The 27,940-nt window shown below is 50.4% G+C and overlaps 9 protein-coding genes across 9 annotated transcripts; 4 read left to right on the top strand and 5 right to left on the bottom strand.

Annotated features, from left to right (window-relative positions):
- Positions 1–1,419: 1,419 nt before the first annotated feature.
- PENARI_c024G02920 (GPALPP motifs-containing protein 1) lies at positions 1,420–2,128 on the bottom strand (the record flags this gene model as incomplete). Its single annotated transcript, XM_022635655.1, has 2 exons — positions 1,420–1,614; positions 1,667–2,128. The coding sequence occupies 2 exons, from the start codon at positions 2,126–2,128 to the stop codon at positions 1,420–1,422; spliced, it is 657 nt and encodes a 218-aa protein (XP_022484469.1).
- A 365-nt stretch (positions 2,129–2,493) lies between these two features.
- Positions 2,494–4,341, top strand: PENARI_c024G04082 (uncharacterized protein; the record flags this gene model as incomplete). Its single annotated transcript, XM_022635671.1, has 1 exon — positions 2,494–4,341. One exon carries the CDS (start codon positions 2,494–2,496, stop codon positions 4,339–4,341), a length of 1,848 nt encoding a protein of 615 aa, XP_022484411.1.
- A 180-nt stretch (positions 4,342–4,521) lies between these two features.
- Positions 4,522–7,593, bottom strand: PENARI_c024G11157 (uncharacterized protein; the record flags this gene model as incomplete). The annotated part of the gene is made up of 4 exons (XM_022635742.1): positions 4,522–4,751; positions 4,814–4,926; positions 4,988–6,108; positions 6,202–7,593. The coding sequence occupies 4 exons, from the start codon at positions 7,591–7,593 to the stop codon at positions 4,522–4,524; spliced, it is 2,856 nt and encodes a 951-aa protein (XP_022484480.1).
- A 557-nt stretch (positions 7,594–8,150) lies between these two features.
- On the top strand, positions 8,151–10,626 carry PENARI_c024G11380 (putative actin binding protein; the record flags this gene model as incomplete). Its single annotated transcript, XM_022635744.1, has 4 exons — positions 8,151–8,349; positions 8,410–8,597; positions 8,652–10,484; positions 10,540–10,626. 4 exons carry the CDS (start codon positions 8,151–8,153, stop codon positions 10,624–10,626), a joined length of 2,307 nt encoding a protein of 768 aa, XP_022484425.1.
- A 526-nt stretch (positions 10,627–11,152) lies between these two features.
- Positions 11,153–13,700, top strand: PENARI_c024G05770 (dynamin-related GTPase DNM1; the record flags this gene model as incomplete). The annotated part of the gene is made up of 3 exons (XM_022635687.1): positions 11,153–11,251; positions 11,339–13,315; positions 13,386–13,700. The coding sequence occupies 3 exons, from the start codon at positions 11,153–11,155 to the stop codon at positions 13,698–13,700; spliced, it is 2,391 nt and encodes a 796-aa protein (XP_022484407.1).
- A 341-nt stretch (positions 13,701–14,041) lies between these two features.
- PENARI_c024G04742 (uncharacterized protein) lies at positions 14,042–20,795 on the bottom strand (the record flags this gene model as incomplete). The annotated part of the gene is made up of 10 exons (XM_022635677.1): positions 14,042–15,048; positions 15,115–15,131; positions 15,201–15,226; positions 15,274–15,544; positions 15,622–15,683; positions 15,791–17,545; positions 17,611–18,309; positions 18,628–19,022; positions 19,077–20,448; positions 20,529–20,795. 10 exons carry the CDS (start codon positions 20,793–20,795, stop codon positions 14,042–14,044), a joined length of 5,871 nt encoding a protein of 1,956 aa, XP_022484478.1.
- A 313-nt stretch (positions 20,796–21,108) lies between these two features.
- On the bottom strand, positions 21,109–22,680 carry PENARI_c024G06568 (protein phosphatase regulator REG1; the record flags this gene model as incomplete). The annotated part of the gene is made up of 2 exons (XM_022635693.1): positions 21,109–22,063; positions 22,118–22,680. The coding sequence occupies 2 exons, from the start codon at positions 22,678–22,680 to the stop codon at positions 21,109–21,111; spliced, it is 1,518 nt and encodes a 505-aa protein (XP_022484395.1).
- Positions 22,681–23,250: 570 nt separating this feature from the next.
- Positions 23,251–25,263, top strand: tma22 (putative RNA binding protein Tma22; the record flags this gene model as incomplete). The annotated part of the gene is made up of 4 exons (XM_022635707.1): positions 23,251–23,352; positions 24,466–24,570; positions 24,660–24,747; positions 24,839–25,263. The coding sequence occupies 4 exons, from the start codon at positions 23,251–23,253 to the stop codon at positions 25,261–25,263; spliced, it is 720 nt and encodes a 239-aa protein (XP_022484466.1).
- Positions 25,264–25,416: 153 nt separating this feature from the next.
- On the bottom strand, positions 25,417–26,854 carry PENARI_c024G04212 (uncharacterized protein; the record flags this gene model as incomplete). The annotated part of the gene is made up of 2 exons (XM_022635672.1): positions 25,417–26,143; positions 26,208–26,854. 2 exons carry the CDS (start codon positions 26,852–26,854, stop codon positions 25,417–25,419), a joined length of 1,374 nt encoding a protein of 457 aa, XP_022484438.1.
- Between the last annotated feature and the right edge of the window lie 1,086 nt (positions 26,855–27,940).

Here is a 27,940-nt window from a genome sequence, read left to right as displayed (position 1 = left end):
TACTGTTTTTGGAGATGTCGGCTCGCTTGTGGTGGCGGCTCGCATGTGAAATACGTTATACGAAGATGTTTAATTAGAAAGAGAATAGGAGAGACGCTAGGAAGCTAGTATAACTATTCCATAATTATCTAATTATCCTAGACCTCTACCGTTATCGCCTTCCTTAGTTTGGCTATTTAATAAGCTCCTAAAAAGATATTCCTAAGTAGTCCGACTCTATTATACGTCATATAAACTAATATTATACAATTTATTAATAGTCTTAATAATTCGGAAATGTCTATATTATAGATTTATAAGTAACAGATATTAATATAGTAGTAGATAGTAGATATATAGAGTAGCAGCGGTACTTTATTAACGCCTAGACTATAACGTATTTCCCTACCGAGCTGGCCACCCTAGAACACCATAGTAAATAGTAAATGCGATATATTCTACACTAATATCTCAACAACCACGTTTTTATTTTATTTAATTATTTGCCGATAGCTGTTGATAAGGCTTTTCAACACTATATATTAATTTTGACCAAATCTGAAACCTACATTGTCACGGTATCGAAAATTATGTTGCTAGGAGCTAGAAATATAAATATCTGATTGTATCTCAATTATTAAGTTATAGAAATCCTTTAAGCTCCTGTTAGAGACTAAATACCACCCAAAAACAATTGGTTTTTAAGGGAAAGTCCTATAACCTGCCGTTGTTGTGATACTATGTTGTTCCAGGGTGGCCAGCTCGGTAGGGAAATACGTTAACTTTAATTATACCTTTTAGGGACCTAATTAGGGTAGTCAAGGCTTCAACAATAGCGTTAGGAATTATTAATTAGGACTTACTAGGATTCGTCAGAAGTCGTATTAATAAATTAAGTGTTTTAGTACAGTAATCGCTAGTAGGCCTTCTATAATACTTATAGATTTTTAGGCTACTAAGTCCGACTTTACCTTTACTCTCATACTAAGTAGAATACTTCTTATTACTAATATAGAGGTCTTAAATATATTATACTAAGAAGAATATAGTGAGTAAAGTATTACTATAGGTGTCTATTACCTACATACTCACTAAACTAGAAGCACGGAGGTATAGAAGCCTATAACCTATATAGATCCTAGAGACCTCTAGAGGGATATGTTAATAATATCTAGTATATATACAATAACGGGCTTATCGAGTTGTGTATCCGCTATACTAGGCGACTAAGGCATGAGAGTCCCGGGTGGAAGATCATCTACTAATAAGCAGGAAGGGAGTACCAGTTAGCGTCTATAGGTATAATATCGTATACTAGTTATCTGTCATCAGCTCCATATATTGAACAAAAGATCCAGCGCATGTCTACGATACAGTATAACCTACAACTCACTCTGAAGCCACCTAGAAGTTCAGTTGAGGTCCTTTATTCGCCTCAATCTATAGAAAATTACCCTTAGAGAAACGTGATGTGTAATCTCCAGCCTTCTTCACCATTTCCCGGCGCTGCGCATTCGATATCCTAGAAGATATTGCCATGTCCTTCTCTCGGTCAAAAGCCCGAGCACTTGGATCATCGTCTTCTTCCTTTTGATCCTCGGAGCTTTCTAGGCGACTACCTTTGCCAGTCATTTCCTAAGTGAAAAGGATTAGAGAGAAGTATATGGTTGAAAGAGGCCAAGCTCACCCTGTACTTCTTGATTTTGTCTTCCATCAATTTTGTATCCGAGGCAGCGGTCTGTTTTTCATTCCGACCTGAGGCACTGACGCCCATGACTGCATCCTGTAACCGCTTCATTCGTTCCTCCGGGGTCTCCACCCATGAAGCATCCATCTTCTTTGGAGCCGTGGCTGACTTGCTTGAATTGAATTTGCGATTCCGTAGTTGTGTGGGATCAATTTTGGTAGCCCAGTCGGATTGGGCAGGAGGCTGTAGCATCCATTGATCGCGCTGACTTTCTTTTGCCTCGACTACCTTGGGAGCCTCAGGTACTGGCATAGGTGTTGCGCCAGAAGGAGGAGGTAACCTTGGACCGAAATCATCGTCGCTGTCACTATCACTGTCACTGGTACTGGCCGGAAGTGAAGGCCCAATGACTCTCCTTTTAGACACAGAGTGATCGTCGTCGAATTTGCGCTTGTCGGCCATGATGAAGAAGAAAGAAGAAGCAGAAGGGAAGTTTGATATCTTATCGGGTTTGATGTCATCAAACCCCACCGCCCTTGGATCTCCCCCAACACGCTTTCACATTCACCTTTATCTTCGCATTCATTGGCCTTCACCAGTTCTCTACCTTTCCCCATTCGTTTCTCCTCTTGACTCCCCTCGATCTCCCTTAGACTATATTGGGATTATCGTCACCGCTTCTTCCTACCTCTCCGACACCGCCTTTTCGACCCACTGTTGTTATCTTCAGTGCGGTAACCTTTTCTCCCAAACGATGTGCGTTCTCTATTAAATGCGTTAATATCAAAGCATGATAGAGAGCCGTGTTGGGTCGCAAATATCAGACAATGGGCCACCCAGAAGCCCAGAAAGCTGGTGTGGACACACCCAAAGATGGATCAGAGTGCAGATCTATAGACCTTATATCACCTCAATACCCTTCCCATACGGATCATCCGACTTCTTTGAATGGACCTCAACTACCTGGATACGCAACTCAGAGTGAGACCTCCAAGCCTCCTCGGAGGTTCTTGGCCCAACCAATCGAAACCTTATCGCGAAGCTCTAAGAACCAACAGCCTGCTTCTAGTGGAATAGAACCTCATGCTACTTTGTCAGGTGAAGCACCTTTGCACGGCCGTAATGACCATCGGCCAAGAAGATTTGCTCCCGAGCCAACCGAAACCATCAAATCAAGCAATAGAAGATCTCATACAGCTTCCGAAATTACTGGGGAGAACCTCCCATCACAACATAAGACCATGGCCCCGAGAAGGTTTAAACCTGAACTCATAGAGACCGACACACGCTCAGTCCGAAAAAGAGAAAACAGTCAGTTTCTTCCACGACACAACACATCGGGTCCATTCGCCGACGCGAGCACCAGCCCGGGCACGACATCTTGGTCAGATACCGACCACCGTGCCGTTACCTATTCACCACCCGAGTCTCGGTTCTCGTATTCCAGTCTGCTGCGCCGACAAGAGGGTCGCAGGCACTCATTTCGAGTTCCAGCCCTTCCATCGATTCCATCCAATAGCAGCGAAGAGTCTGATAACTCCAGATCTCACTCGGCGTGCACCTCACCCCTTGGGCCATCGAATAAAATGGCTAGAGATTTACACTCTAGCAAGTTACCCCGTGAAAGTTGCAGCGAGGAATTCTCAGAGTTCTTGCTTTCACTCGCCGCCCGCTCCGCACAGAAGCAGTTGAGGGAGCAAGCACTAGCTGCCTTTCCTAACGAGCAGGTGTATGAGCCCGTTGATCATTTCGCTATAGATGAAGACGACGGAGACTCAGAAGAGGAGGGTCCGGCTTCTCACATGGAGCATCATCATATCAAGTCTCGTCGACAATCCTCAGCGGATCTGTCCTGGGAACTTGAATACATGCGACACCATAAAGAGGAGGCTGAAATGAGGCTTCGGGCAATGATGACATCCAGAAAACGGGAGTCATCTCAGAACCAGAAGAAAAATGGCTATAGTCCACCGATGCTTGGCCATGACATTGTTCTACCACAAAGCTTGTCACCAGAGGGGACCATCTGTGAGCATTCTCACATCGATACTGCATTTAGTGGCGGCCGGGGCCTTTGTAACAACTATGAGGGGCTGTGGTGCGCGGCCCCTGATCGACAGGGCGCAAAAGGCGCTGGTTTGTGGATGGGGACTTGTTGCAATGACGAGAAGCAAGGGCAGGAGGTTCCGGGTCTCTTTCCAGGGATTGTAACCCCCATGGCTCAGATTGATGAAGCTGGTGTCGGCGTGGGCCTCAGCCCATCTCCTTCGCACATTCACCTGGATCGTCTGACGGCCTCGCCTGGGAATTCTGGTCGGAAGCCCGCCAGTCCCAACATCCAGAAAGCCATTGACGCAGAATTCCATGATGGATTTGTCACCCAAATTTTTAACTACCTCTCGTTAGGGTATCCTTGTCTTGCCCGTTATTACGACGACGAACTCAGCCGAATCTCAGGCATCACAGTTGAAGAGCTCCGTCAGGATGACTTGCACGCTGATGCCCGGGGGTATGTTGCCCCTGACAATAACGATATAAGCGGCGCGTGCACCCGATGGAAAGCATTGCGCTTGTATATTCAGGAATGGGCCAGGCAAGAGCCTGGCATGGTGGAAGATGAAACCAACCTGGAAGGCTGGGGACTACCGGAAAGGAAAGGCAGTTGGGCCATTTGATGACTTAAATTAATTTGTATCCTACTTAGAGCGTGCATTGGAAATGGTTGCATATTGAAATTGTTTCAGCTGGGGTCCTGGCAGTTTTGAAAATACTCTTTCTTCTCTTGGACACTATTGGTCCTACAGAGAACCCAAAACGACTCTATGTAGTCCGAGAATAAGGTCGAAAAAATCTAACTATTGGTGCATGTTTCCTTTGCGAGCCCTCTCGTGAACGATGCCTGGGAAAATCTTCTGCTCAGGTAAACCATCTGCTCCACCAACACTCCCAAGAGCAACGCTGCTAGGAGATCGAGCCAAATGGGTTGATGAAGGGGAGGTTGCCATTTGAATTGGAAGCTCACTCTGTGAAATATCTGTGCCAGCCACACTAGAACGGGATTCGGAACGTGGCTTGGGTGCAGGAGCTAGATAAGCAGTCACCGTTAGCTTGACTATTTCTTGATATCATGAACATCACAGAACATACCGTTGTTCGCAGACATGGTACCTCCTGGTTTGTTCATGGGCTGATTTGGAATAAAGCCTAGAGCCAAACCCTTCTGTTCCAGGGATACAGTGCTTTCGGAGTGACTTTCAATCCTGAAGAGATGACAGTTAGCACCAATCCTAGATGCCCCTAGCATCTTTAGGCAACACTCACAAAGACAATTCTCCAAGCAGAGTCTCATGTCGGAACGCCTCACGAATGTCTGGAACATTACTCTTTGCAACGTTATTACCAGCAACTCCTGGCAATGAGCAGTTTGAACCAAGCCATCTTGCCCTCAGTGAAAGCTCAAATCCACTTTGGAGAACTGAATGTTTAGCGAGTTCGCACATGTCAACTGCGCTAAATTTGTAGATCTGTGCTGCGACCGAATATTCCTCAATCAAGGGTTCCTTCGTGAAGGCAAACTGCAAAGGATCATCGGTGGACAATGACACATTGAGTCCTCGTTTGAAGAAGCTAGCGCATGGATTCTTGTCGTATGTGAGGAACAGCGCGTTGTTACTGAGCGGCGACATGGCAATACCAATTTGATCCAGATAGTAGAGATATTGCAGAAGGGGTACTTTGCGGAGCAAAATACCGTGACTGATACTATGGCAGCAGAGGAAGCCGACAGCCAAATGGTCTGGGTCGCCTGCCTCACCGCAATGCGGTCGAAGGACAAAGGTGTTGAATCCACGACGCTTGCGCCAATTGTTGAGGGAGGCGATGTTGGCGAACATGAAATAAAGCCAATAAGTGTAGGGCGGATTCTGCTTGGTATTCCATTCTCGAGGAATAGGATACTTCCTGTAGAGCCGGCGCTCGGCCTTGCTTTCGTCATCTACACTGTCAAATCCTACCACGCGCTGGAGGAAGATATGAAGCTTTGGATGACTCGAGGGGTCCTTGGTCACTTCAAACAAGGGCTGGAAGACGTTGGTGATCACCTGCTCATAGTTCTCCATCATGCCACTAGACTTGTACACGTCATACAGACGAGGCACTTGGATAAGCCAACGGACATTGGGTGAGAACAACTTGTTGTCCACCACCCAGGCTGCAAGCTTGTCCCATTCCTGAATGGATCGACCGTAGATTGAGATCCGCCATTCCACCATCTGATATTTGCTAGATTCCAAATCTGAGATCACCTCCTTGGTAATTTCTGCCAGATAGCGGCCCTTGATGTAGTTGTCGGTCTTGAGGAATATTTCACGTAGACGCGATTCGCCCACCGGATTATATTTCAGATTGAATTTGTCGAATCGATGGAAAGAGTCAGTGTGTGCCTACAAGGTCAGTCAGCGAGGATCACCAGGCGGGTGAGAGTGATAGTAATGCAAACGAAACAGACAAGCAGTAGAACAGGAAGAGATACTGACATGCATGTCCAATGTATCAATGCTGAGGTCGTAAGCAGTTAAGTTGATACTTTCAAAAACCTCCCTCAAGGTCAGATGCTTTCCATCTCGGAAGAGAACAACTTCGTCTGGAGACTTTCTCATCTTGCTCTTGATGAAACGAAGAAGATGCTTCTGATTCATGCAAGCAGAATGATGGACGTGAGTATCCACCTTACGCACGTTGTAAAAGTCCCTGTGAGGGACCTTCTTGCTGTCCGCGATCTCCTGGTATTCGTTGAGCAGCGTGTAAAGATGGAATTTGCCTTCCAAGTATGAAAGCCGCTTAAAGGCAAAGCTCTTAGCAGGCCCATCTGTCGACACGTCCACAATGGCATCGAGATCCATATAGAAATCGCGCAACGAGGGTATTTGGACGATAGGCTTCTGCTCGACAGCGGCGGTTTCAGATTCAAAGACCTGGTACACGCTGTTCCCATCCAGTCTATACGTCCACGATGATTCCTCGGGAAGAGGCAGTACTTCCTCCATGTCGAAATCCTCTCCAATGTCCTGACCCATTTTCCTCTTCTTGCCCGGGACATCGGAAGGTCTACCTACATTACCGGGTTGATATTCTTTACCATCATCCCATGCTGGCTCTGGGGGTGGCGGGTAGATCTCCCAGTCTGGTTGATCCCTCGGGTCCATCCCGGGACCCTGCAACGAAAGCTCCATGTATTGGGCCCGACGATCAAGAAGCTTCTTGATCTTGCGATAAATGGCATTCAGCTCCGAAGTCACGGCATCATTGCCTGGCGCAAACCCGCTGGGCACCTGCGGTGCCCCAATTCCCACGTTGGCGCTATGCAGACTCTCCGCTGCTGAAAGGTATGCGTCCTGGCCATGAGCAGCACCCAAATGCGCGGCCTGGTTTCGGGCGGAATGATTGGCGATATCCTGGTCCTCAAGGTAGTGCGCCGAGGAATCATGGTCACCAGGGGACTGCAGGTGTAGTGTTGTTGGATCCGAATCAAGGACCATTGAACCCTCCTGGGAGATCTGGTTCTGCATCGAGTCCAGCTGGTGGATTGGTGGTTCCTGGGGATGCGAATCGGCCCTTGACCGGGCTGTAGTGACCGGGCTCGGGGGCAAGGGGTTGTCACCGCGCGAGGCTAGCTGGTGATGCTGGTAGAAGAGTTTAGCCTCGGCGTGGCTCATGGACTTCTCATAGGCATAGTCGTAGGTAGCAGTCTTTTGCTGACGATCTCTAGGCAGTATTTCCTCAGTAGGCTGATCTAGCGGAGAATCCACAGGGCCTTTAAGACCTGGGGACGAAGCAGCCGATACATTATTTGAGGAAGTGGCGGACACGTTGACATTCCGACTGGAATCAGAAGATCCCATGACTGTATCAGTTGGGCACAGAGACATATATGGCCAAGATGCAACGCAACGGTCAAAAGATCCAAAAGTTTTCTAGGGAGCTCCCCTCCCCACCTTTCGGTGAGTAAATCCGAGAAATTGACTATGTGACAGGTGATATTACCTAGGTACATATTATAGTATAGTAAATAGTACAGTATAGTACAGTATAGCACAGTATAGTATAGGATATAAGATATAATATAGGATATAGGATATAATATTATAAATCTACAATAAGTTAATGTGTAGTAGCTAGTTATCGACAGGCTAAACCGTATACACCACTTAGGCGACCACATTAATCTTCTTTTTACTATTTGTCTCATACAACTATTAGTTACTCTCTACTCCTGACTCTTTATTCTCTTCTCTTTACTCTCTCCTTGACTATTTATCCTCTACTCTACTCTATCTTCTCCCCGCAAATATCCGGTCAGTGTTATGGGCCCCACCTACGTCAACTCACCTCTCCTCTCTCTCCTATCCTCTCCTTCTTCACTTCACTGACACCGAGTGAAGGATCTTCTCCCACGTGGTCCACAATCTTGTCTCTCCCCCCAGTCATGGCTTCTCTCAACCTCTCGTCCAACGGTCCCTCGATATCCAAGAGCTACCAGACGGTGGTGAATGCACCTCCTCCGTCTACAGCAGGTTCGCCAACCTACGGCCAATGGGCTGTCTTTTCGGTTTCTACTCCACTGGTCAGTGCCTTTCAACAGGACGCAGGCAAGGAGAGTGTGCTCAAGGTTCAGAGCTCCGGAGGTCAGTGATCTCGCAACCCATCAATCGTATGCTACTCCCATTGACATCTAATACTGGCAGAGGGTGAATTGGCCGATCTCATCGAGGAATTCTCGGAAGGAAGGGTACAGTTCGCGTATGTGAAAGTGACAGACCCAAACACAGGTCTCCCCAAGAACGTCTTGGTTGCATGGTGTGGAGAAGGTGTTCCTGAACGAACCAAGGGCTATTTCACTAGCCACCTGGCTGCGGTTTCCAAGTTCCTTCATGTGAGGAGTCACTTTTCCATGACGTACTTCATGCGAAACTAATTTGGTTGGTAGGGATATCATGTTCAGGTTACTGCCCGGGCAGATGGGGACTTAACCCCCGAGGGAATTGTCCAGCGGGTGGCAGACTCCTCCGGCTCTAAGTATTCCGCAGGGGAGTCTTCTATCCCCACCCCCGGCCCCCGACCTCCTGTGGCCAGCAAGCCTGCTTTCACACCGACGAGATCTGGAGGAATCGCCCCCAACCCCGCTCGCCCACAGCCGGCCTCAAGAAGAGCACCGGTGGACGATGATGGATGGGGTGCAGATGCCCCTCCAGTGACCCGGACTCAATTGGAAAAGGTTCAGTCAGCCTATCAGCCAACCAGAGTGAACCTGCAAGAGCTCAAGGCAAACCCCACAGCGACTCGCCAAGCTCCTGCCACGACCTCAGACGACGCTGGCGTTGTCAAGGGTGGATACCAGCCAATAGGCAAAGTTGATATTGCTGCCATTCGGAGACAGGCTGCCGAATCTGGCCAGCTCAAAGATGAGCGCCCGGCACCTGTTAAGGGGTCTTATGAGCCGGTTGGCAAAGTGGACATTGCTGCTATCCGATCCAAGGCACAGAAGCCAACAACCGGTGACAGTGTTTCATCGAGCCCCGCTGTCAATGAGCCCCCCACAACGCTGCCCGAGCGACCTGCCCCATCCAACGCTTCAGAACGGTTGACAAACCTACCCAAGCCCAAGGTTGCCAATAAGTTTGGCAGTGGTCCTTCCTTCCCTGGAACTAAGCCGCCCCTCCCGACTGGCCTTGATACTAAGCCGAGCGCGAGCGCCCCAATTGGTGTTGCAAGCCGAACATTTGCCGACGAAGGAGGAAAGACGCCTGCTCAGATCTGGGCCGAACGTAAGGCCAAGGAGCGCGGAGAGACTCCGCCATCTCGGAGCGCTGAGCCTACTCCGATTCAGAATCAGGCCAGTGGTCAAAACGAGTGGAAAAGCTCCTACGCTGGCAAGTCATGGGCCCCTGTTCAAACCACCCACGAGAAATCCCAACTCCCCGAGCCACCCGTTGACGCAAGGGCCATTGATCAAGCGGAGGAATCCCAGCCTAGCATCAGTGATATCCGCGGTCAATTTGCCCATGATACTCCCGCACCACCCGCTCCTCCGGTCCCGCAGGCCAGTCGCCCCGTTCCTGTACCTGGCCTACCGTCTGGACCCGAGCCTGAGCCCGAGCATGACGCTCAGCAAGTTCTCCCCACGCCCCCGCAGCAGCCTCGCTCCCCAACTCCTCCCACCCCACCAGTCCGCGAGAGCTCCCCCATCCGGATTGCTATGCCGGTGGGTCAAGGTGTTGCCGACGCCCACGAGGAGCAGCACTCTCCACCCCAAGCTCTTCCCGTTCAGAGCCTTCAAGAGGCTGTTCCAGACGAACGGGACCTAGAGGAAGATACGCACGATCTTGGCCGTGCTGCGGCCGAAGCCACTGCACCAGAGCAACCTCAGGGCGGACTGCGCGCCCAAGTCCAATTTGACTATGAAAAGGCCGAAGACAATGAGATTGAGTTGCGTGAGGGCGAGTTTGTAACCGACATTGAAATGGTGGACGAAGACTGGTGGGTGGGTGTCAATGCTCAGGGCGAGCGTGGTCTCTTCCCGGGCAATTATGTGGAGATTGTGGAGGACGACAAGCATGAAACTCATGCGCCTGCTGCTCATGAGTACGTGCCGGAGCCGGAGCATGCTGCTGCCGTCCCTGCTCCTCCCACACCCGCCGCTGCCCCTGCGCCAGCGGCTGATGTGAGCTCCAAGGGGCCTACTGCTACCGCTTTGTTCGACTACGAAGCCGCTGAAGACAATGAGATTGGCTTTCCCGAAGGCGTGAAAATCACCAATGTGGTAAGTTAAACAGATTTTCTCGGTTCGGCTCTATACAATGCTAACCAGGCCTCAGGAATTCCCCGATGATGACTGGTGGCTCGGTGAATACAATGGTGCACGAGGACTCTTCCCAGCCAACTATGTCGAGTTGGACCAGTGATTGGCTTCGGGATTTCATTTTCATATCTTGAGCAAGAGCAACCCTTGGAACCTCCATTCGTCGACTTGAGACTCTGTGTATCCTTGATCTGTCTAGTATAGATAGCTTCGTAGCAGATTCCAAATCAAGTTTCGCATTGAAGATACAAATATACAAGTCTTTAGACACTCAGCCTTTCCACTTTGTATATAGTTCAATAGCAATTACGCCTAACCTAGAAAGTAAATAAGAAATCCCAGCAGGTGCATACTCCGTACAGGACTGCGTATAGTTAGCTGTGTGATAAGATTGCGATCATCGACGTCATGAGGCTGACCTAAGCCATTAGGTCAGCATCACGTGCACAGAAAAGTGCCCATAAACAGCGTAACCAAGTAGTGCATAGGGATCCGGTGACTCTGCACGCGACTCGGCTTTGCGCGTCTCTTCCCTTCCTTGTGTCTTAACCCCCGTATCCTTCCCCGGAAACCCGTGTGTGTGTGCCATCTTCATTTCAGGAGCCCGCTTCGGTTCACCCCCAAACATCATGGCATCGCTGGGCGAGGATCTACTTGTGACGGTGAACAAGCTCCAGGATCTGGTCTTCAACACCATTGGAAATGATTCCCTCGACTTGCCCCAAATTGTGAGTTCTTTTGGGCAGAGCCCTTGCAGTCTTGGGGACGAATCTCATCGTAGATGCCGGTTAGGCTAATCCGGACCTCCTTACTAGGTTGTTGTTGGCTCCCAATCCTCTGGAAAATCCTCGGTCCTCGAGAACATTGTCGGACGGGACTTTCTACCAAGAGGCAGCGGCATTGTCACCCGTCGCCCTCTGATTCTGCAGCTTATCAACGTGCCCAGTGAGCGCGACGATAAGCCAGAACAGGATGAGATTCACATCCCGCACACGGCTGCAAGTGTTGCCGGCCAACACGAATGGGCCGAGTTCCACCATCTTCCCGGACGCAAGTTTGATGACTTTGCGCAAGTGAAGCAAGAGATCGAGGCCGAAACGGCGAGAATTGCAGGAAGCAACAAGGGCATCAACAGACAACCAATCAACCTCAAGATCTTCTCTCCTCATGTGCTCAACCTGACCCTGGTCGATCTGCCCGGATTGACCAAGGTACCAATTGGTGACCAACCCTCCGATATCGAAAAACAGACGCGAACCTTGATTCTGGAGTACATCGCCAAGCCCAACAGTATAATTCTTGCGGTCTCACCAGCCAATGTCGACCTGGTTAATTCCGAAGCGCTGAAACTTGCTCGCCAGGTAGATGCAATGGGCCGAAGGACGATTGGTGTGCTGTCAAAGCTGGATCTCATGGATCATGGAACTAACGCGATGGACATCCTGTCCGGGCGTGTCTATCCCTTGAAGCTTGGCTTTATTGGTGTGGTGAATCGATCCCAGCAGGATATCCAGTCTGGTAAACCACTTTCCGACGCCTTGCGGGCAGAATCAGAGTTCTTCCGGCATCACCCAGCATATCGCAACATGGCTAACCGGTGCGGAACACACTTCTTGGCCAAGACTTTGAACACAACCCTGATGTCGCATATCCGGGACCGGTTGCCAGACATCAAGGCTCGCCTCAACACTTTGATGGGCCAGACACAGCAGGAGTTGGCCAGCTATGGAAACAAGCAATTCAGCGGCGAGGAGCACCGTGGGTCACTGATTCTCCAGCAGATGACTAGATTCGCTGCCTCATTCATTTCCTCCATCGACGGAACTTCCTCGGAGATTTCCACCAAGGAGCTTTGTGGTGGAGCAAGGATCTACTACATTTTCAACTCAGTCTTTGGAAACTCCTTAGAAACCATTGATCCTACCCATAACTTGACTGTTTCCGATATCAGAACCGCCATCCGCAACTCGACTGGCCCTCGTCCCAGCTTGTTTGTCCCAGAATTGGCCTTTGATCTGCTGGTCAAGCCCCAAATCAAACTTCTTGAATCTCCCAGTCAGCGCTGTGTTGAGCTGGTCTATGAGGAGCTCATCAAGATTTGCCACACTTGTGGTAACCAGGAACTTCTACGATTCCCTCGCCTTCAGGGAAAGTTGATCGAGGTCGTGTCTGACCTGCTCCGTGAGCGTCTGGGACCTTGCTCGAACTACGTGGAATCTTTGATCTCAATCCAAAGGGCCTACATCAACACCAATCACCCGAACTTCCTCGGTGCTGCGGCTGCTATGTCTTCAATCATGCAGAACAAACAGGATGAAGAACGTAAAGCCTTGATGGCGGAGGAAAAAAGGAAGCGCGACAAACGACGCCAAAAGGAATTGGGGGCTGCCAACGGCACGGCCAACCCCGATGAAGAGGAGCATGCCGATTCCAAACAAAACCTCCCCATCCGAAGTCAGTCCACAAAGGGCTCACGGAGCATGTCCCCTCACGTCGGCCGCAACGGCGAGCATGGCATCGCTGCAACTCTGAATGGAGCTCATTCGAATCATGCTGCATTTGGTGGCTCGAATACTGCCCGCGATTCCTTCCTGAACTATTTCTTCGGCAAGGAGGGTACTCACAACACGGCCATGGCCCCGCCGTCTGGAATGAACTCCAACCGGCAAGCAATCCATGCCAGTGAACCCAGTATCAGCCAGAGTATCCGCCGTGCTGAAATACGGTCCTCCGTTATGCCCACCGAGGATTACACAGCACCACCCGAGTATGGTGGCGATGTGTCTGCTTTCGTGAGTGTTAATATAAGCTCTGTTAATTTTTTCCATGTGCCCTTCACTTACATTTTATCTCTCTTTGCAGCCCAATGAGAATACTGAGCCTGCACTTACCGACCGCGAGATGCTCGAAACTGAGCTTATCCGTCGGCTCATTTCATCCTACTTCAATATCGTGCGCGAGAGCATTGCCGACCAGGTTCCCAAGGCTGTCATGCATCTCCTGGTGAACCACTGCAAGGATGTGGTGCAGAATAGACTTGTGAGCGAACTTTATAAAGAGGATCTTTTCAGCGAGCTGCTTTATGAAGACGATGGTATTAAGGCCGAGCGAGAGAAGTGTGAGCGGCTCTTGGAGACATACAAAGAAGCCGCAAAGATCGTGGGTGAGGTGTTATAGATGGATTCTTTTTTTATTGCTCTAAGCTCGAGGAACCCGCGGGAGATCCTTATTATGCGCCATGCTTGATGCGTTACCCGCCGTATGGCGTGGAAGATTTGTGTTGCTCTTAACTCAATTTATGTACAATTATTGCGACCTGCACATGATATCGATATATCTTCACCTTTTTTCGAGGTTCGACCAACCGTTATGATCAGAATGTCTAATATCCCGTAGCTGTGAGCCAATTTGTGAAGATCGTGCGGAAATTGCAATTTCCTTGTATGCGATACAAGATGCCATAGATATATATTCTTGTTTAGGTCCTGAAGGTTGATACATATATAGAGCTCCGTGTATCATTGATTCTTCTTGGCCGTACTCCGTAGACGAGCACCCTCGAAGCCATACAGACCACCACCAACAAACACCAGAGCTGCTCCAGCCAAGACACCACCAGCAAGATGGTTTCCAAATAGATAGATTGACAAGAGCAGCGACACCAGCTTGCGAATATTCAAAAAGATGGTGACTGTCAATGATGACGACTTGGCGGACAAAAGGTGAACACCACGAATACACAGGTATTGCGTCAGGGCATTCATAATCAAATATGCCACTTGCACGGGAAGTTGTGTAAGTATAGACTGGACGGACGGGTGGTGTTGGATTTGATCCAGCACCGAGAATGCAGTACTCTTCGTTAACCTCGAGACAGACGGATCTAACAAGATATCACGGTTGAGATGAGACAGCAAAGATGGTGACGAAGCTACCACCCTCCACTGAGACAACAGCTGTGCGTAGCTTGTAAAGAATATAGGTAGCGAGAGCGTGTGCGAGTAGAAGAGAGCCTCCTTCCAATGGTCTCTGCCGTAAGTGGTATATAGGCGGTCCGCGTAGATTCCCTGGAAGGCGGACAAAATCATTGCCAGAGCGAGGATGGTGAACCCTGTCGCAGTAGTCATCATGTCGACGTCGGTATCAGGCGACTCGACTGTGATTGACATCCCTTTGGCCTGGGCATCGGCCAATGCTGCGGCTGCCACGCCCACGCTCAGCATGGCCACCGAAGCGATCTGACCTCGGGAATAGCGTTTTCCATTGTAGATATAACCAGTCACCATGGAAGCTACAGGGCCAGCAGACCGCAGGATGATATGCAGCGGCACAGAGATCTTGTATGCGAATGCCCAGTTGTTCAAGAGGTTTACCGTCACAAAATAGGCTGTATATGCCACCCACGACTTCAAGGGGATCGCGCGAGGAACAAGGAATAGTGATTGTGGTCCGGCGGAGAAGGAAAGGAAGCTTGGAAGGGTAAATAGTGCGCAAATCACGAACTGGGCGAAGGTGATCAAAGGACCTGTGCGGAGGGAATCGAGTCAGATGGCACGAAGCGTTTTGTAACCCTGAAGAACTCGTTGCTCACCGGCAGTAGGTTGTTCTCTGTAAGACAAACATCAGTATAGTGCTGGCACGCCTCAAGTGGCTTCACTCGTTGACTCGTTGACTTACTTGATAATTGCCTCCAGCGCAAAGACCTAGCCACCCATCAGCCTTGACCAAACCAAAAGCCGGAGAGACTCACATTTGCACAACAGCCACCAAAGATGAGAGAGATCATTAAGATCATGGTTGTCCAACTGGGGACTGCCGCATGGGCAGCCGCAGCCGCTAGGCCGGGCACATCTCTCTTCAATTGGCCATAATCCGACTTGCCTTCGGGCTTCCGAGACTGAGACGCGCTTGGCGAGACAATGGTGGTATTCGGTGTGTTGACAGAGCCAGCACGGGATCGAGTTATCAGGTAGGAGTCATTGTGCCCTCGTCTCAAAGGAGACTCATTGTCATTGAGCATTCTATCTGTTTGACTGTCAGCACGATATATTTGAAATAAAACGAGGGGTTGTACCTGGACTGAATGTGCTATATGTACAGGAGGAAGTTGACAACAAGACGGTGGATCTTGGGAGTAACATCGGCGCGCACCGCCCGGCACTTTAATGGCTACACATACAACTACACACTACACACTACATGCTCAAATATCTACATAGACATGTCTTGAAATTTGAGATTGAAGTATACACAAGCTCCTAATCCACAATGTCATCGTCACTGAGGAACAACTTCTCTTCTTCCTGGGGAAGCCGAGGTCCAAAAGCATTGCTACTGGGCTGCTTCAACCGCCATTGTCGAGAAGGTTCCTCTACATCATCCATGAGATCTTCGCGAAGGCTATCATTGGCCCGGATGCTGGTGATCTTGTCCAATTGCCAACTGTCCGGGTCATGGCGCCGGATGATGGCCATGTAGGGCAATTGATGCAGCAGAAGATCATGGCGAGGCATCATTGTGATCACACTCGGGAGCTTTTCTTTACCACTTGAACTGATTGCCACCGACTTTCCTATCTGGAGGGTTTTCCAGGATTTGACGCCCGTCAGATCAGAGCTTGAATCCGTCAAAGACTGGCTGAAGGGGTCGAGTAATCGATTTGTCCAAGAATCAATCAGTCCGTCGATTTCTTCAGTCTCTCTCCAGAGACGCAGAGATGCTGGGTAAAACATCTTGTGGGCATCACCCGCGCGGCTTCGGATCCCCCCGGACCCGACTTTCCTCTTCACTGGGCATGGAAGCGCAAAAAGAAGGCCACGCGCCGCAACCTGGAAGCTCATTTCCTCCTGTCGTAGTACATCGACACCGCTACTGAGCGCAGTAGCTCCGGTCCCGACTCCTGCACGCGCGCCTCCTAGTCGGCGCTCGGCGCTCAGGATATCACTGTCGGATAGTGCCTCGATGCAGTCGTTAAAATAATCTGTAAAATCGTCCCCATCACAAGACGGTGGGTAGTTCTCATGAAGGGCGCTGATGAAGGTTGGAATATCTGTTCCGGTTTCGTCGACCAGATCATTCACCAAGACCTGCGAGGCCTTGGCTCGGTGGTACCGACGCAAGTAGTCTGGCGGCGACGGAAGGATCTCGCCATTATCCTCGACGAGACTGGGATCCATCCGTTTGTTGTATACTATCTTTCCAACGGCATGGAACATACCCAAACTGGCCTCTCTCTGCGTAATCATCTTGAGAGACTCTTGCTCCATCGCCGTCAAAGCGACTTCGGCTTTGGCCTTTTTCGTTTTGGCCGCATTGCCACCCCATTTACCGGCGCCGTCTCTCTTCAAACAAAGGAATTCAAGTGATGATATTGCACTGCGAATATCTCCGATTTCGGAGATTTTGTCGACGACCCTTGGGCCGGGAAGTTGAACACGTTTGGAATCGTGCGATTCTCTTTCGAGAATAGATCGCAAAGCTTTTTGCATGAATGTAGGCGCAATGGCATTAAAATCGAGAATAGTCGTCCCGGGGTGATTATAGATGACTGGCCCAAGTAATCGATGAACTGTCAGGCTGTCCGAGATTGAGGATGCAGACCCCAGCAACGTTTCCGATACAATGATAACAATAGGCGGATGGGCCAACCCAGCCTTGCCAAGTGCATGATCAGTCGCCGCGGCAGCCAAATAGCGCTGAAGAGACGCTCGAAAAGCCGTGATGTGAGAGGAACCCCGAGTAAGTACCGTTGGAAACTCTTCAATAAGCAGAATTCGATGATCCCGAGAGCTCTCTTGCTGGGCATCGAAATTGTCGGTACGGTCGAGGTCAAGTCCTCCAAACTTATCACCACGTCCAAGAAATTCGTCAAAGTGAGCGCTCACAGATTGATAGTCCCGGGATCCAAAATCCAAAACCGGGGGATTCTTCCATTCGATAATATCATAACCAAGTGATTCGGAAAGAAGATTTATAGTGGTGGTTTTCCCACTGCCTGCCGGACCGCGCAGGACGAGTAACCTCTGCTCATGTTAGAACCAGTTCGTAACCACAAGCATATAACCATGCTCAATTGCTTGACACTCACCTCAGGCCGTCTCCCTGAAAAGGCGTCTTCCAACCAATGTTGCACATCGGAGACCTTTTTCTTATGAACAGCCAACTCGCCTAGATTGGCTGGGGCGAATCGTTGAGCCCATGGTCGCCGGTCAGGTACCCCAGCCGGCTGGGACTTTGCCTGTTTCTTTGTTGCCCCATTCGTTTCATCCGGAGGTAGAATAAATCGTTTCGCTTGTGTCTTTCTTCGCGGTTTGGGTGGTGGTTTAGGCGCAGGAGGACGCGTCTTGGAGCTCACGCAAGTCGTCAGACCCGTCCGCTCTTTGGCCAAATGCTGCGTAAATATCTCATCGTAGGAATCATAGTCGTCTTCGATTAAATCGACATCCACTGTTTCTGTGACCGTTGGGAGGGCTTGTTTCTTCTCGGGCGGGGGGGCCCACCGTTGTCCTTCTGTCGCTGGTTGGAAAAAGGTATGCAAGGACTTGGACTTTGAATCTGGCTTCGGTGATGACTTGGTTTTCTTAATTGGAGAGGGTGAGCACGAAGGGACACGGGTTGATATGTACGATTCGGCGGGTTTTGGACGAGAGGACAGGGCGACGGGTTCAGAGGTTGATTCACTGATATCAACTGTGGATTTTCTAGAGCGAGACCTTGATACAGAAGTTCCATCCTTGTCGGATCGGCGTCTTTTCGAGGGACGACTGTCCATGACCCGGGAGTTGGTCTGGAGAAGTTGAAATACGCGATAAGCTTATGACGCCAAGCGTGGAGCCCAACATAAATATGTATCCATCTAGTGTTTATAGTGTAACTTAGTATTTAGTACTTATTTATATACTGTAGTATACCCATATTGATTTAGTAGAGTTGTAGTTGATATATTATTTGCAGATTTACAATAATGTGCACATCCAGCCATGATGGGTATATTGACCAGATCCCCCAGAAACCAAATCCCCCAAATATAAAAAGTCCGCTCAGGCTATGCGCCGCCAAATACATCATAATAATAATCTTCATCCAAGCCATCTCGAGCAGGTACCTGAGGGGCCTCGCCTGCGAAGGTCGCATCATCAAAGCGAACGTTAAGTAGACGGATTTTCAACCCGTAGTTGCTGACCAGATCAATCAGCTTGGTGGTCTCTGCCGTAATGGGTTGCTGGTTGAGGAGCATCAATAGACCATCCAGCCACTCGGATGCAATGCTGTGTGATGAAGGCCGCAGCGTGAGCAGGACTACCTCTTTTTGGGTTGTCCTGCTGGCCGAGCGGGTGTGGCCAGGCCCCTTGCCTTGGCCGCTAGAAGTAGATGGAGCATAACCGTGAATAGTGATCTTGGTTGCAGGTTGACGGGGTGCAGACTTCACTGTGGCTGAAGAAGCATGGTCTGGTGCCGTGGAGATGTTGGAGACAACAGATGACACGATTGAGAGATCAACTGTCCGGGATGTTAGTATCAAACACATCACTATTGTGGATAGGCAGCTCTTACTTTTCTCTGGCAAAGTATCCAGCTCCGGAGCCCCGTCGCCTATGGATTTAAATGCCCCGAAGTGTAAGTAGCGTCGGTTGTGAGAGAGTTGAGCGAATTGATGTGACCCAGTCGACTTCTGCACTGCTCCATCAGATTTGGAGCCAGAGTCCATAGCGAACCAGGCACCTCGAAGCAGACACCGGATCCGTTGCTCCTTGACGAACTGAAGGGCCTCGTGGTGGAGTTCCTCGCGCACCTGGCGCAAGTGCTGACCCCATGCATCCTCGTACGTAAGTTCGAGAAGTTCCATCTGTAGCCCGCGCAGACGATTATATTCGAAATCGGCCAGCTCCTCTTCCACGTCCTGTACATCCTTGGCCCGAGACGCTCCGCCCACCACGGATTCGATGAGGATGCGCACGAGCTCGATGAGTTTGTCCAAATCCTCAACTTCGGCGGCAGTTGCCTTCCACAAGCGGAAAAAGGCCTGTAATCCAGCGACATGTAGCCGGGTCCAGTGTAATAGCAATGGCTGAAACAGTCTATCAAAGCCCGAGCGGGATTCTGAAATGAGATATGTCTTGGTATCATCCACCTCTGACTTGTCCACCTCAAAATGCTCGTATAAAATTGATGTTACAGCCAGAGATGCGCGTGCGATCGGGCACCGTTGCCGTGCCGGCTTTGTAGAATGCTCCAAGAGCATTTTCTGAAATTCATCCTGATGGCTGCGCACATAGTCCGCCAGATCCATCATGCCTAGGAAACCAACCTCATGGAACTCCACAGCTGGGCTTTCCGTCTCGAATCCAAGCCGCCTCCACTTCTCCGGATGGTGTCGTTTTGAGCGTCGTGTGTCGTCGCCATTCTCAGTAGCCTCGTCGGGGTGCTTCTGCGGGTTGCTGGCCAGGTGAACCCCCTTCAGTGCGCGGCGATGCTCGGGCTTCTCCTGATTGACTGGAATGTCTCGCCATTTCCGCAGCAGCACTTTGGTCAACGACTGGAATTCGAGTAACGGATGCGCCAGGTCTTGAAGAGCAGAGTCCTGCATGAGTACATAAACAGCCCTGATCACACCCAAATCCTGCAGCTTCTGAATAAACTTCGGCCACTCTGTTTCGGAGTCGTGTGCGATCGAGTCACGCATGAGGGAGTTGATCAATTGCAGCGCATTGGCGCACAGAGCGTGGTCGGCGGAGGAAAGTCGGCTCACTAGCATTTCCAGGAACTGCGGGTATATGGCAATGGCGGGTTTTAAGGCACGGAAACCAAAATGGTCTACCTGGGATGCACGGTTCCCGATGTAGGGATGGGAGACGACGGAGACGAGAATCGACATGGCGCCTCGAAGAATATTGACCAGGGGATGGGTGACAATCAGCTCGACAATCTGTAAGAGACTCATATTAGCATCTGATAGAAGAGACTAGACCCCAAGGCAAGACATTGCAGTGCCCAAAGAGAGCTCACCCGTTCCACCAACTCCTGATCAACACATTCCCACCCTTTATCCACGTCGAGCAGTCTGGCGAAGCTCGTCAAACTGTAAGCCAGAGTATTTCCAGTAGCATGGAGAGTCAAATAGCGTAACCGGACCAAACCTCCCTCTGCAATGAAGAGGTCCGCAAAGGATGGGTCTCCAATGTTGCCCTGGAGCTTGAAGACGGCCATCTTGCGCACGGCATCTTCGTCGCTGCCCAGGCGCTCGACCAATTCAGTGACATTGACGTTCTCCATGCCAAAAGTTAAAGATCAACTTTTGCCGTGGGTAGGGGGAAGAAACGCGGAGATGAAATTCGGGAGAAAGATCAGGGGCTGTGGGGCAATTGAACGATCTACTTCATGAACGCCCTATTAACGTTAATCGTTATTAGATGAATAGTTTATATTGCAGAGTACTCTGTAGAAAGTATAGGGTGTAGATGATATAGATTAAATTCTCAGGCTGTTTTATTATGACATTACTTCGTTATATTCCGTACACGGGGAACCTATACAGCTTGGACACCTTCGTGCCTCCTTTTTTCCCTTTCATTATGTACGGGCTGGTTCATCGTCGCCAGCCCACGTTCCAGATCACATGGGCAATGTCTCGTGCCGTGTTCACTGTGTCCACGACTCGATCCAAGATGCTGGAGCTGGGCGTTTCATTTTCACCTTCAGGCATGAACATGCCCGAGGCAGTCAACCGCAATGGACGGTCTGAAGTAGCATCGTCCTCGACAAACCAAGGGCGATCGCGATCAGGGTAATTACCCGTAAAGTCCAAACTGGGATCTTCATCATCATCTAAAAGGAAGTTCGCCGAAGGTTCTGGCCGCAGGGTTTCTACAGAGGGGGAGGGTGATAATGTGGAAGCATCCGGGGTGGACCAACAACCTAGTATCGTTTGGGGACGAGGCTCTGGAGGGTCACCCCGGTACTTGAGGGTGGTAGAAGGTAGGGGAGCGATGGTCTTACTCTCGCTGAAACTGTTGCGAGGGGTGCTGCGAGTGCTGGGCGACCTGTTTGAGATCTGCCTCATCATGACCACGCCATCATCCGATGATTCATCGGCAAAGGTCGCTGGCCACTCGTCGAAACCCTTGGCTTCGACCGCAATGCATTGCACAACTTCATTGTTAAAGTGAATATGGCGGCGTTCAATCGGAGATGCCATCCCGGAGGATGACGACGTCGTGAGAGTGCCGCCTAGGGAGAAAGTTGAGCTGCCGGTCCGGTGATGTAACTGGTCCAGATCCGTATTGGACCTCGGGAAGGGAGGACGAGCCCAGCCATTCTCAGCTTCTTGGGCCTTTAGAATGGCTCCGGCATGCTGGAGTAACGTATGTTGGGAGAGGGACCGCTGGAGGATGGCCTCCGAAGCGGTCTTTTTTTTCAAGATCGGTTTCCGATCTAAATAAGAGCTCGGGGTGTCCAGGCGACTGGGAGGAGGAGAATGGGTCGCACGCTCGCCAGAACTTTTCAACGGGCCATAGAGCCAGGTGACATCACAATCTTTTAGCCTGTTTGGAGAGTCAACATGAGATATCAGACGAAAGGGATGAGTGGGCACTTACCAGTTAAGGCTCTCCGGCGAGACGGTCTTTAGATTGTGCTTGGATTTGGCCCATGTCCTCCACGAGGCATTCTCCAGTCGTACTCCATTACTGTAGTCATTCCTCCGGCTGGTCACATAGCGCCACGAGGACCAGATATCTTCTTCCTTCCAGTCATGCGACAGGTAGTCCACATGTCTCGAGGGCTCATCCTCGATAGAAGTGTCATCCACAACAGGGGCTGCCGCCCAGGCTGGGTGTGATTCCGTTGAGGCGTCACTCTCATCTTCGGGCTCTAGAGCATTGCGCATAGGCTCGTCGTAAGAGGGAAGGACAAGTTCATCTTCCAAAGGCAAATTATTTAGGTTGGGGTAGGCGCGTGGCTGAGAAACGGGCACGAAAGTTGGAGAGGGAGGCGCGGATAAAGTGGACGGGAGGGAGTTATCCCTAGCCCGATAAGCATCTTGCATGGGTAACTTGCTATCAAGTTGATCTCCCAGGAAATAGCGTTGCACGGTGGGACATTGGCGAGGATCCGGGGAAAAACGCGAAGGGTTTTCGCGGGGGACTAGCAGCGCAGTCATGGCCGTATGATGTAATGAGGACAAAGGGGGTCAGGCGGGTAGATCAAGACCAAGCCAGGAAGATCATAGGGACTTGGGGATCAGGTGGGATGATCCACAGGAAAGAGAAGAGAGAAAGAGAAGGGAGAAATAGAAGAGAGAAAGATAGAGAAGACAGAAGGGGAGAACCAAGGAAACGGGGAATGGGGGCAGAACGTGGAGAAGCGGAGAAAAGTGCCACAGGTGAGAGAGAAAAGGCAACGAACATACAACTTGATATAGGGGGGATATTCTCGCCACTCGATCTCTTACATGGATGTTTTGTCTATTATTATGAGGCTAGACCGGACGAAAATCTAGTGCAACCAAATTCTCCACATCTGCAAGTCGTCAACTATAACGGCTGGGAGTGGATCTACACATCTGAGGGACCGAGAGTCTGCAGGCCTGAGCACCTTTTCTTTGCCTTCCTCGACACTCTATTCCCTGTTCTGTGGCTTGTGGTTTGTGGTTTGTGGTTCACGGGTTGTGTTTTCTGTGTTCTATTCTCTCTTCTCTGCTACCTTATCTAGAATGCTGTCATGACGCATAATGGCAGTTGTCTCTGGGAATCCGGTTGGTCAACCATACCTCGGAAACACGATCGACGGGCCGATGGGGATCAAAGCCGAGCTATCCAGGCGAAATACGGAGGTGTGTCGACCGGACGATAGGCTGGATCGAGATCATTCTGGATTGGGCTGATTGGAAGGTTGCATGTCTATTCCAAGGTTTACAAGTATAGGAAGTTAGTGTGGTGGCGCATGCATTGTCGGAACCACACAGACGGCCGAGAGAGAGATAGGAGGGCAACACAGAGAGAAAAGCTCTTTTACGAGTCGGACAGGAATTGCCTTTGTCTGTGCGCTTGCATTGGACCTTTGGATGCATGATTGGCCTCAAACTAAACCCTCAACAGACGCCCATTGTTAATGTCAATCGACCAGTGGGAACTGGCCCTCGCCGCATGTCACCGTCAATCGGGTTCAGGCCCTCTGGAACTTGAAACTGTACTTCGTGTTCCTCGGAGACATTTATCTCCCACTACTGCGGACCCCAGTTCCTCTCCCCCACGGGCCCCTAACGTCTGTCACCACGACGATGCATTATTGGCTCATATCGAGGATATCAGACTTGGCTTGCTCGACTTCACAAGGGGTATATCACCAACACAGCTAGCTGACGTAGTCTATATCCCCTCTTCCCCTGGCGCCTGGCTACTACTGCCCACACTACTCCGAGCTATCTTATCAGCCCTGCGGATCCTCAACCGGGCACCAATAGACGCTATCATATCACGACATGCAGTCTAACGGTTCAGCGCCTGCATTCTCACTCCCACTGGGCCTGGGGCCCAGTGGATCGCAGGATGAGCTGTCAGAGAGATAGGATGTCGTGACAAAGGGATTCTGTTATTTGCCACTGTACTTGAACCCATGTAAATCAAAATGGTGAAATGGTGAAATGGTGTCATATGTTCTCGGCGTAGGATGTAGGATGAAGGATGATCATTACACTATCAACTCGCTCCGATCCATTATCGATCCACGTGACTCCCCAAAGCGGCCTAGCTGGCAGAACTGCCCCTCCGCCCCGCGATGTGTTGATTCTGAACAGCTGAGAAGTCTAGACTACGATCATTCTCAAATCATGGAGGAATCAGGATCAGAACCCGCAAGACAGGTGGTCTACTGTGGAGGTGAGGACCCCCCGTGGCGCAGAACCCACCTTGGAGGAGAATAGCGCTGACGGAATCTATTCCGATAGTTTGCACATTGCCCCCAGAGGTACGATCGTGTTTTGTCCCTCTCCTTGGATGTCAAGGTCCAGCCCGTTCCCCGCTCCCCCCTTATCACCCCCCCCCCAGCTTTAGTGCGTGTCATAGCTTCTGCCCGCAAAAAGCTTACTACCCGGGACCACCTACATCCTTCTGTGCTTCTGTGCTAACCCGCGGGGGATAGTACTGTGAATTTGGGGGTACAGCCAAGAAGTGTGAAGAATGGCTCAAGGATAACGAGTCGGGCTTGTGGGATAAGCTATACTCCGAAGGTATGGAGCTCCCAGGGGCTGTGTACTTCCTGATATGCAGCTAGTCAATCGCGAGATGAGGCGGCATACCTGATAACTGACTCTCCACTAGATGCTTTGAACGCCAACCTCTCTACCCTGTCTGTCTCAGCGCAAGAGCGTGCCGCCAAGGATGCCGCCAAGAAGGAAGCCAAAGCTGCGGCAAACGAGGCACGAGATAGTGAGCGCAAGGCTGCCTCCAAGGTCCTGATTAAGCGCGTGGAACGGAACAAGCGCAAGTACGTCACGGTGGTCATCGGTCTGGAGGTGTTTGGCCTGGAGAACAAGAAGATTGCAAAGGATTTGGGCAAGAAGTTTGCCACTGGGTCCTCGGTGACCCGGTCGCCAGCAGGCATTGAGGAGATTACCGTCCAAGGAGATGTCAGTGACGACCTTTCCGACTGGCTACTCGAGGTGCACGGAAATAAGATTCCCGAGGCCAACATCGAGTTCATCGAGGACAAGAAGAAGAAGAAGAGCGAAGCGGCCATGCCGTAATTACGACAACGAATCCATTGCAGACTGGGTATCATGACAGAAATAAATTAAAAGTACAAATGCAAGACTCAATCCCATGCAAAAGGACTGCAAAGCCCCCGATTCCTGTTTCACAGAAAAGTCTGTCTCGGGGAGACAAGAGGACAGGCATTTTCATAATTCATCCAACACCCTCAGTGGATCATGCTCTGTAGGCACAGCATCGGGTCCCGACCGGTCCTCCGTCGAAGTAGGGCTAGCCTTTGCCAGGCTCTCGCGGCGATCGGCAAGGCTGGGCGGGTACGGCAAGGCCCCTGCAGCAGACCCATTTCCTTTCCCATCTAGTTCAAGGATTGAATCCCATGCATCGGACTGGGGTGGCACAGAGGATTGGTTCAACGCTGTCAGGCGTGACAATTCAGCGTGGGGGGACTGGAATGGTGGCCAGGTCTGGAGGACGAGGGCGAGCACAAGCACCAGCAGTGCACTAGTGGCAATGCCCCAGAAGATGCGCAAACGACGACTGGTGCGTGTTTGCCACTCGGTTTCGCGCTGTTCCCAGCTATCTATTTCATGTCGTACGGTCTCAAGTCTCTTGCCTAGTTCTTCCACTCGCTGTCTGCCTGCTTTCATGCGCTGGTTTAGCGCATCTGCCTTTCCAATCTGCAGTTCAAACCCTTTGAGGTCGCTGATCTGTTTTCGGATATCTTGGTCCAACCCGGCAGTTTCACGTTCGAAATTGTTGAGAAGCGTCGAGGCGGAGTCGGATAGTTCCTGGAAAGACGAGATGGTCGAGTTGAGTGCTGTGATTTTCTCAAGTAGATTGTAATAGGTGTAGTCCAGCCGACGCGTAACATCCGTGGCCAACGTTCCAATAGAAGCCAGCGCAGATCGTAGATACCTGCGTAACAATTAATATATCATGCATTGAAACAGCACCCACAGCAGAGAGAAATATTGCATACTCTTCACCCTGCTTTCTCCGCTTTTTGACCCTCTCCAAATCCTCCGGCGACTGAATCTCCTGCCGTCGTATCGGCCCCAAGCGCTCCTGCTCAGGCGGATCGAATAAACTCCCTTTGCGACTCCCATCCAGACCTGTCGAATCCGACCCCCATCTAGACCTCGTGGTCTCCCTTGTAATCGGCCTCAACAACCCATCATCCCCATCACGGTCCTTATCCCTCCCACCAGACCACGTAGGCAATAGCCCTCTCGCACTTGCTGATGAAGCCAAATGGCTCATCGGACGAGGAAACCGTAGTTCCCGCGATTTGCTATGTTTATGGCGGTGGGACCTCGAGCCATCGTATCCCGCGGGCTCTACGAGTTGCCGAGGTGATTGGGATGGGCGAGTTCGTCTCGAGGAGGACGAAGTATGTGATGCCTCGCCCTTTGGAGAGACCCCACGGTCTTCTGAGCCATAGCGGTTAGGGCGACGGGACTGTCTGTCGGTTTTGCTTTCGTGTGTGTTGACTGCGGAAAGTTCCTCTGGGGTGGATTGTCGGTCATTGGGTTGCGCTTGGCTTCGGGTAGAGCTCTTAGAGAGAGGGAATGTGGCTGATGTTGCTCGAGAGCTTGCAAAGGATGGGCTCTTGTATGGAGGTTCCATGGCGACTCATCGTGAAAGAAAAGCTTGGGGAAGCTTGTCGGAGTTGTGGAGTGGTCAACTTGACCGATGACGCCAAGGATCAGCGGCACAGCTTAAATAAGATCTTCCACCTCCAGCACCGCAGGGCTTCTTCGCATACTACATGACATCTACAGTTAAGAGGGTTGAAGAGGAGATAGTAGTGTCTATTTATCCTATCATCCTCTCATCATGTCCTCAATCCATCCTCTCGTTGGCCTCGTTTTATAGTTTTCTTTAACCCCTTAGGTAACTTACTGACCATGCACCCTCATCCTCCAATCATGCTGAATAGAATAGTGCTGCAAAATGATTATTCTTGATTTTGGTCTCTCCTAGACTGGTGGAGCTGGTGGAGTGAATAGAAGGTATATGTGCCATAGTAAGATGTCGCCCACTTAAGGGTCTGGATATGCTTGACAAATTGTGAATGTGATTGTTTTGAGCGTTACTATCTCTCTAACCCTCAGTACTATGATCTCAGGAGACGCGAAGAATGCCATTCTCAGGCCAGTATCATGGTAGTGTAAGTCTCCATATCCTAATCCAACTACTTTTCGAAGCCGGCGAGGATGTCTTATGTTGTAGCGACAACCCTAAATGACATTGAAATCCCAAGATATACAACGACGCTGAACTGGACGCTTTTGCTTCACCAGAGATCTCGATTGCTCGTGAGCCTAGTGTGAGCAAATACGCAGCTTGGGCTAGTATGGAAAGGTCTTGAAACATGTTGTCACTCGCGAGCAGATCATCAAGATAGGCAAAGATCCCGAGACAGTCGCTCGCTTGGAAGATGAATACTAGGAATTAGGAGACAACGCATAGACACAGCTTTAAGATCAGGTTTGTCGGCTAGTGCACCTGGGTTCTATTCATCAATTGTACGAGCAGGCATATCCCCAAGAAAATGTTATCTTCAATAATCCAGTTGATATCAGAGGTTACCCACTAGTAGCATCTACAGAACGAGCGGTGTCATCCCTGCCTGTGCAGTATACAAAGTACAATTATCAGCAGGACCCAGCTCAGCTGCCGTTGAGTGCAATACCCCCAAAGCTCTACTTC

Source organism: Penicillium arizonense, assembly GCF_001773325.1.
Source record: "Penicillium arizonense strain CBS 141311 chromosome Unknown PENARI_contig024, whole genome shotgun sequence".
In the NCBI taxonomy this organism is placed as follows: Eukaryota; Fungi; Ascomycota; class Eurotiomycetes; order Eurotiales; family Aspergillaceae; genus Penicillium; species Penicillium arizonense.
This window is presented reverse-complemented; position numbering and strand designations above follow the sequence as displayed.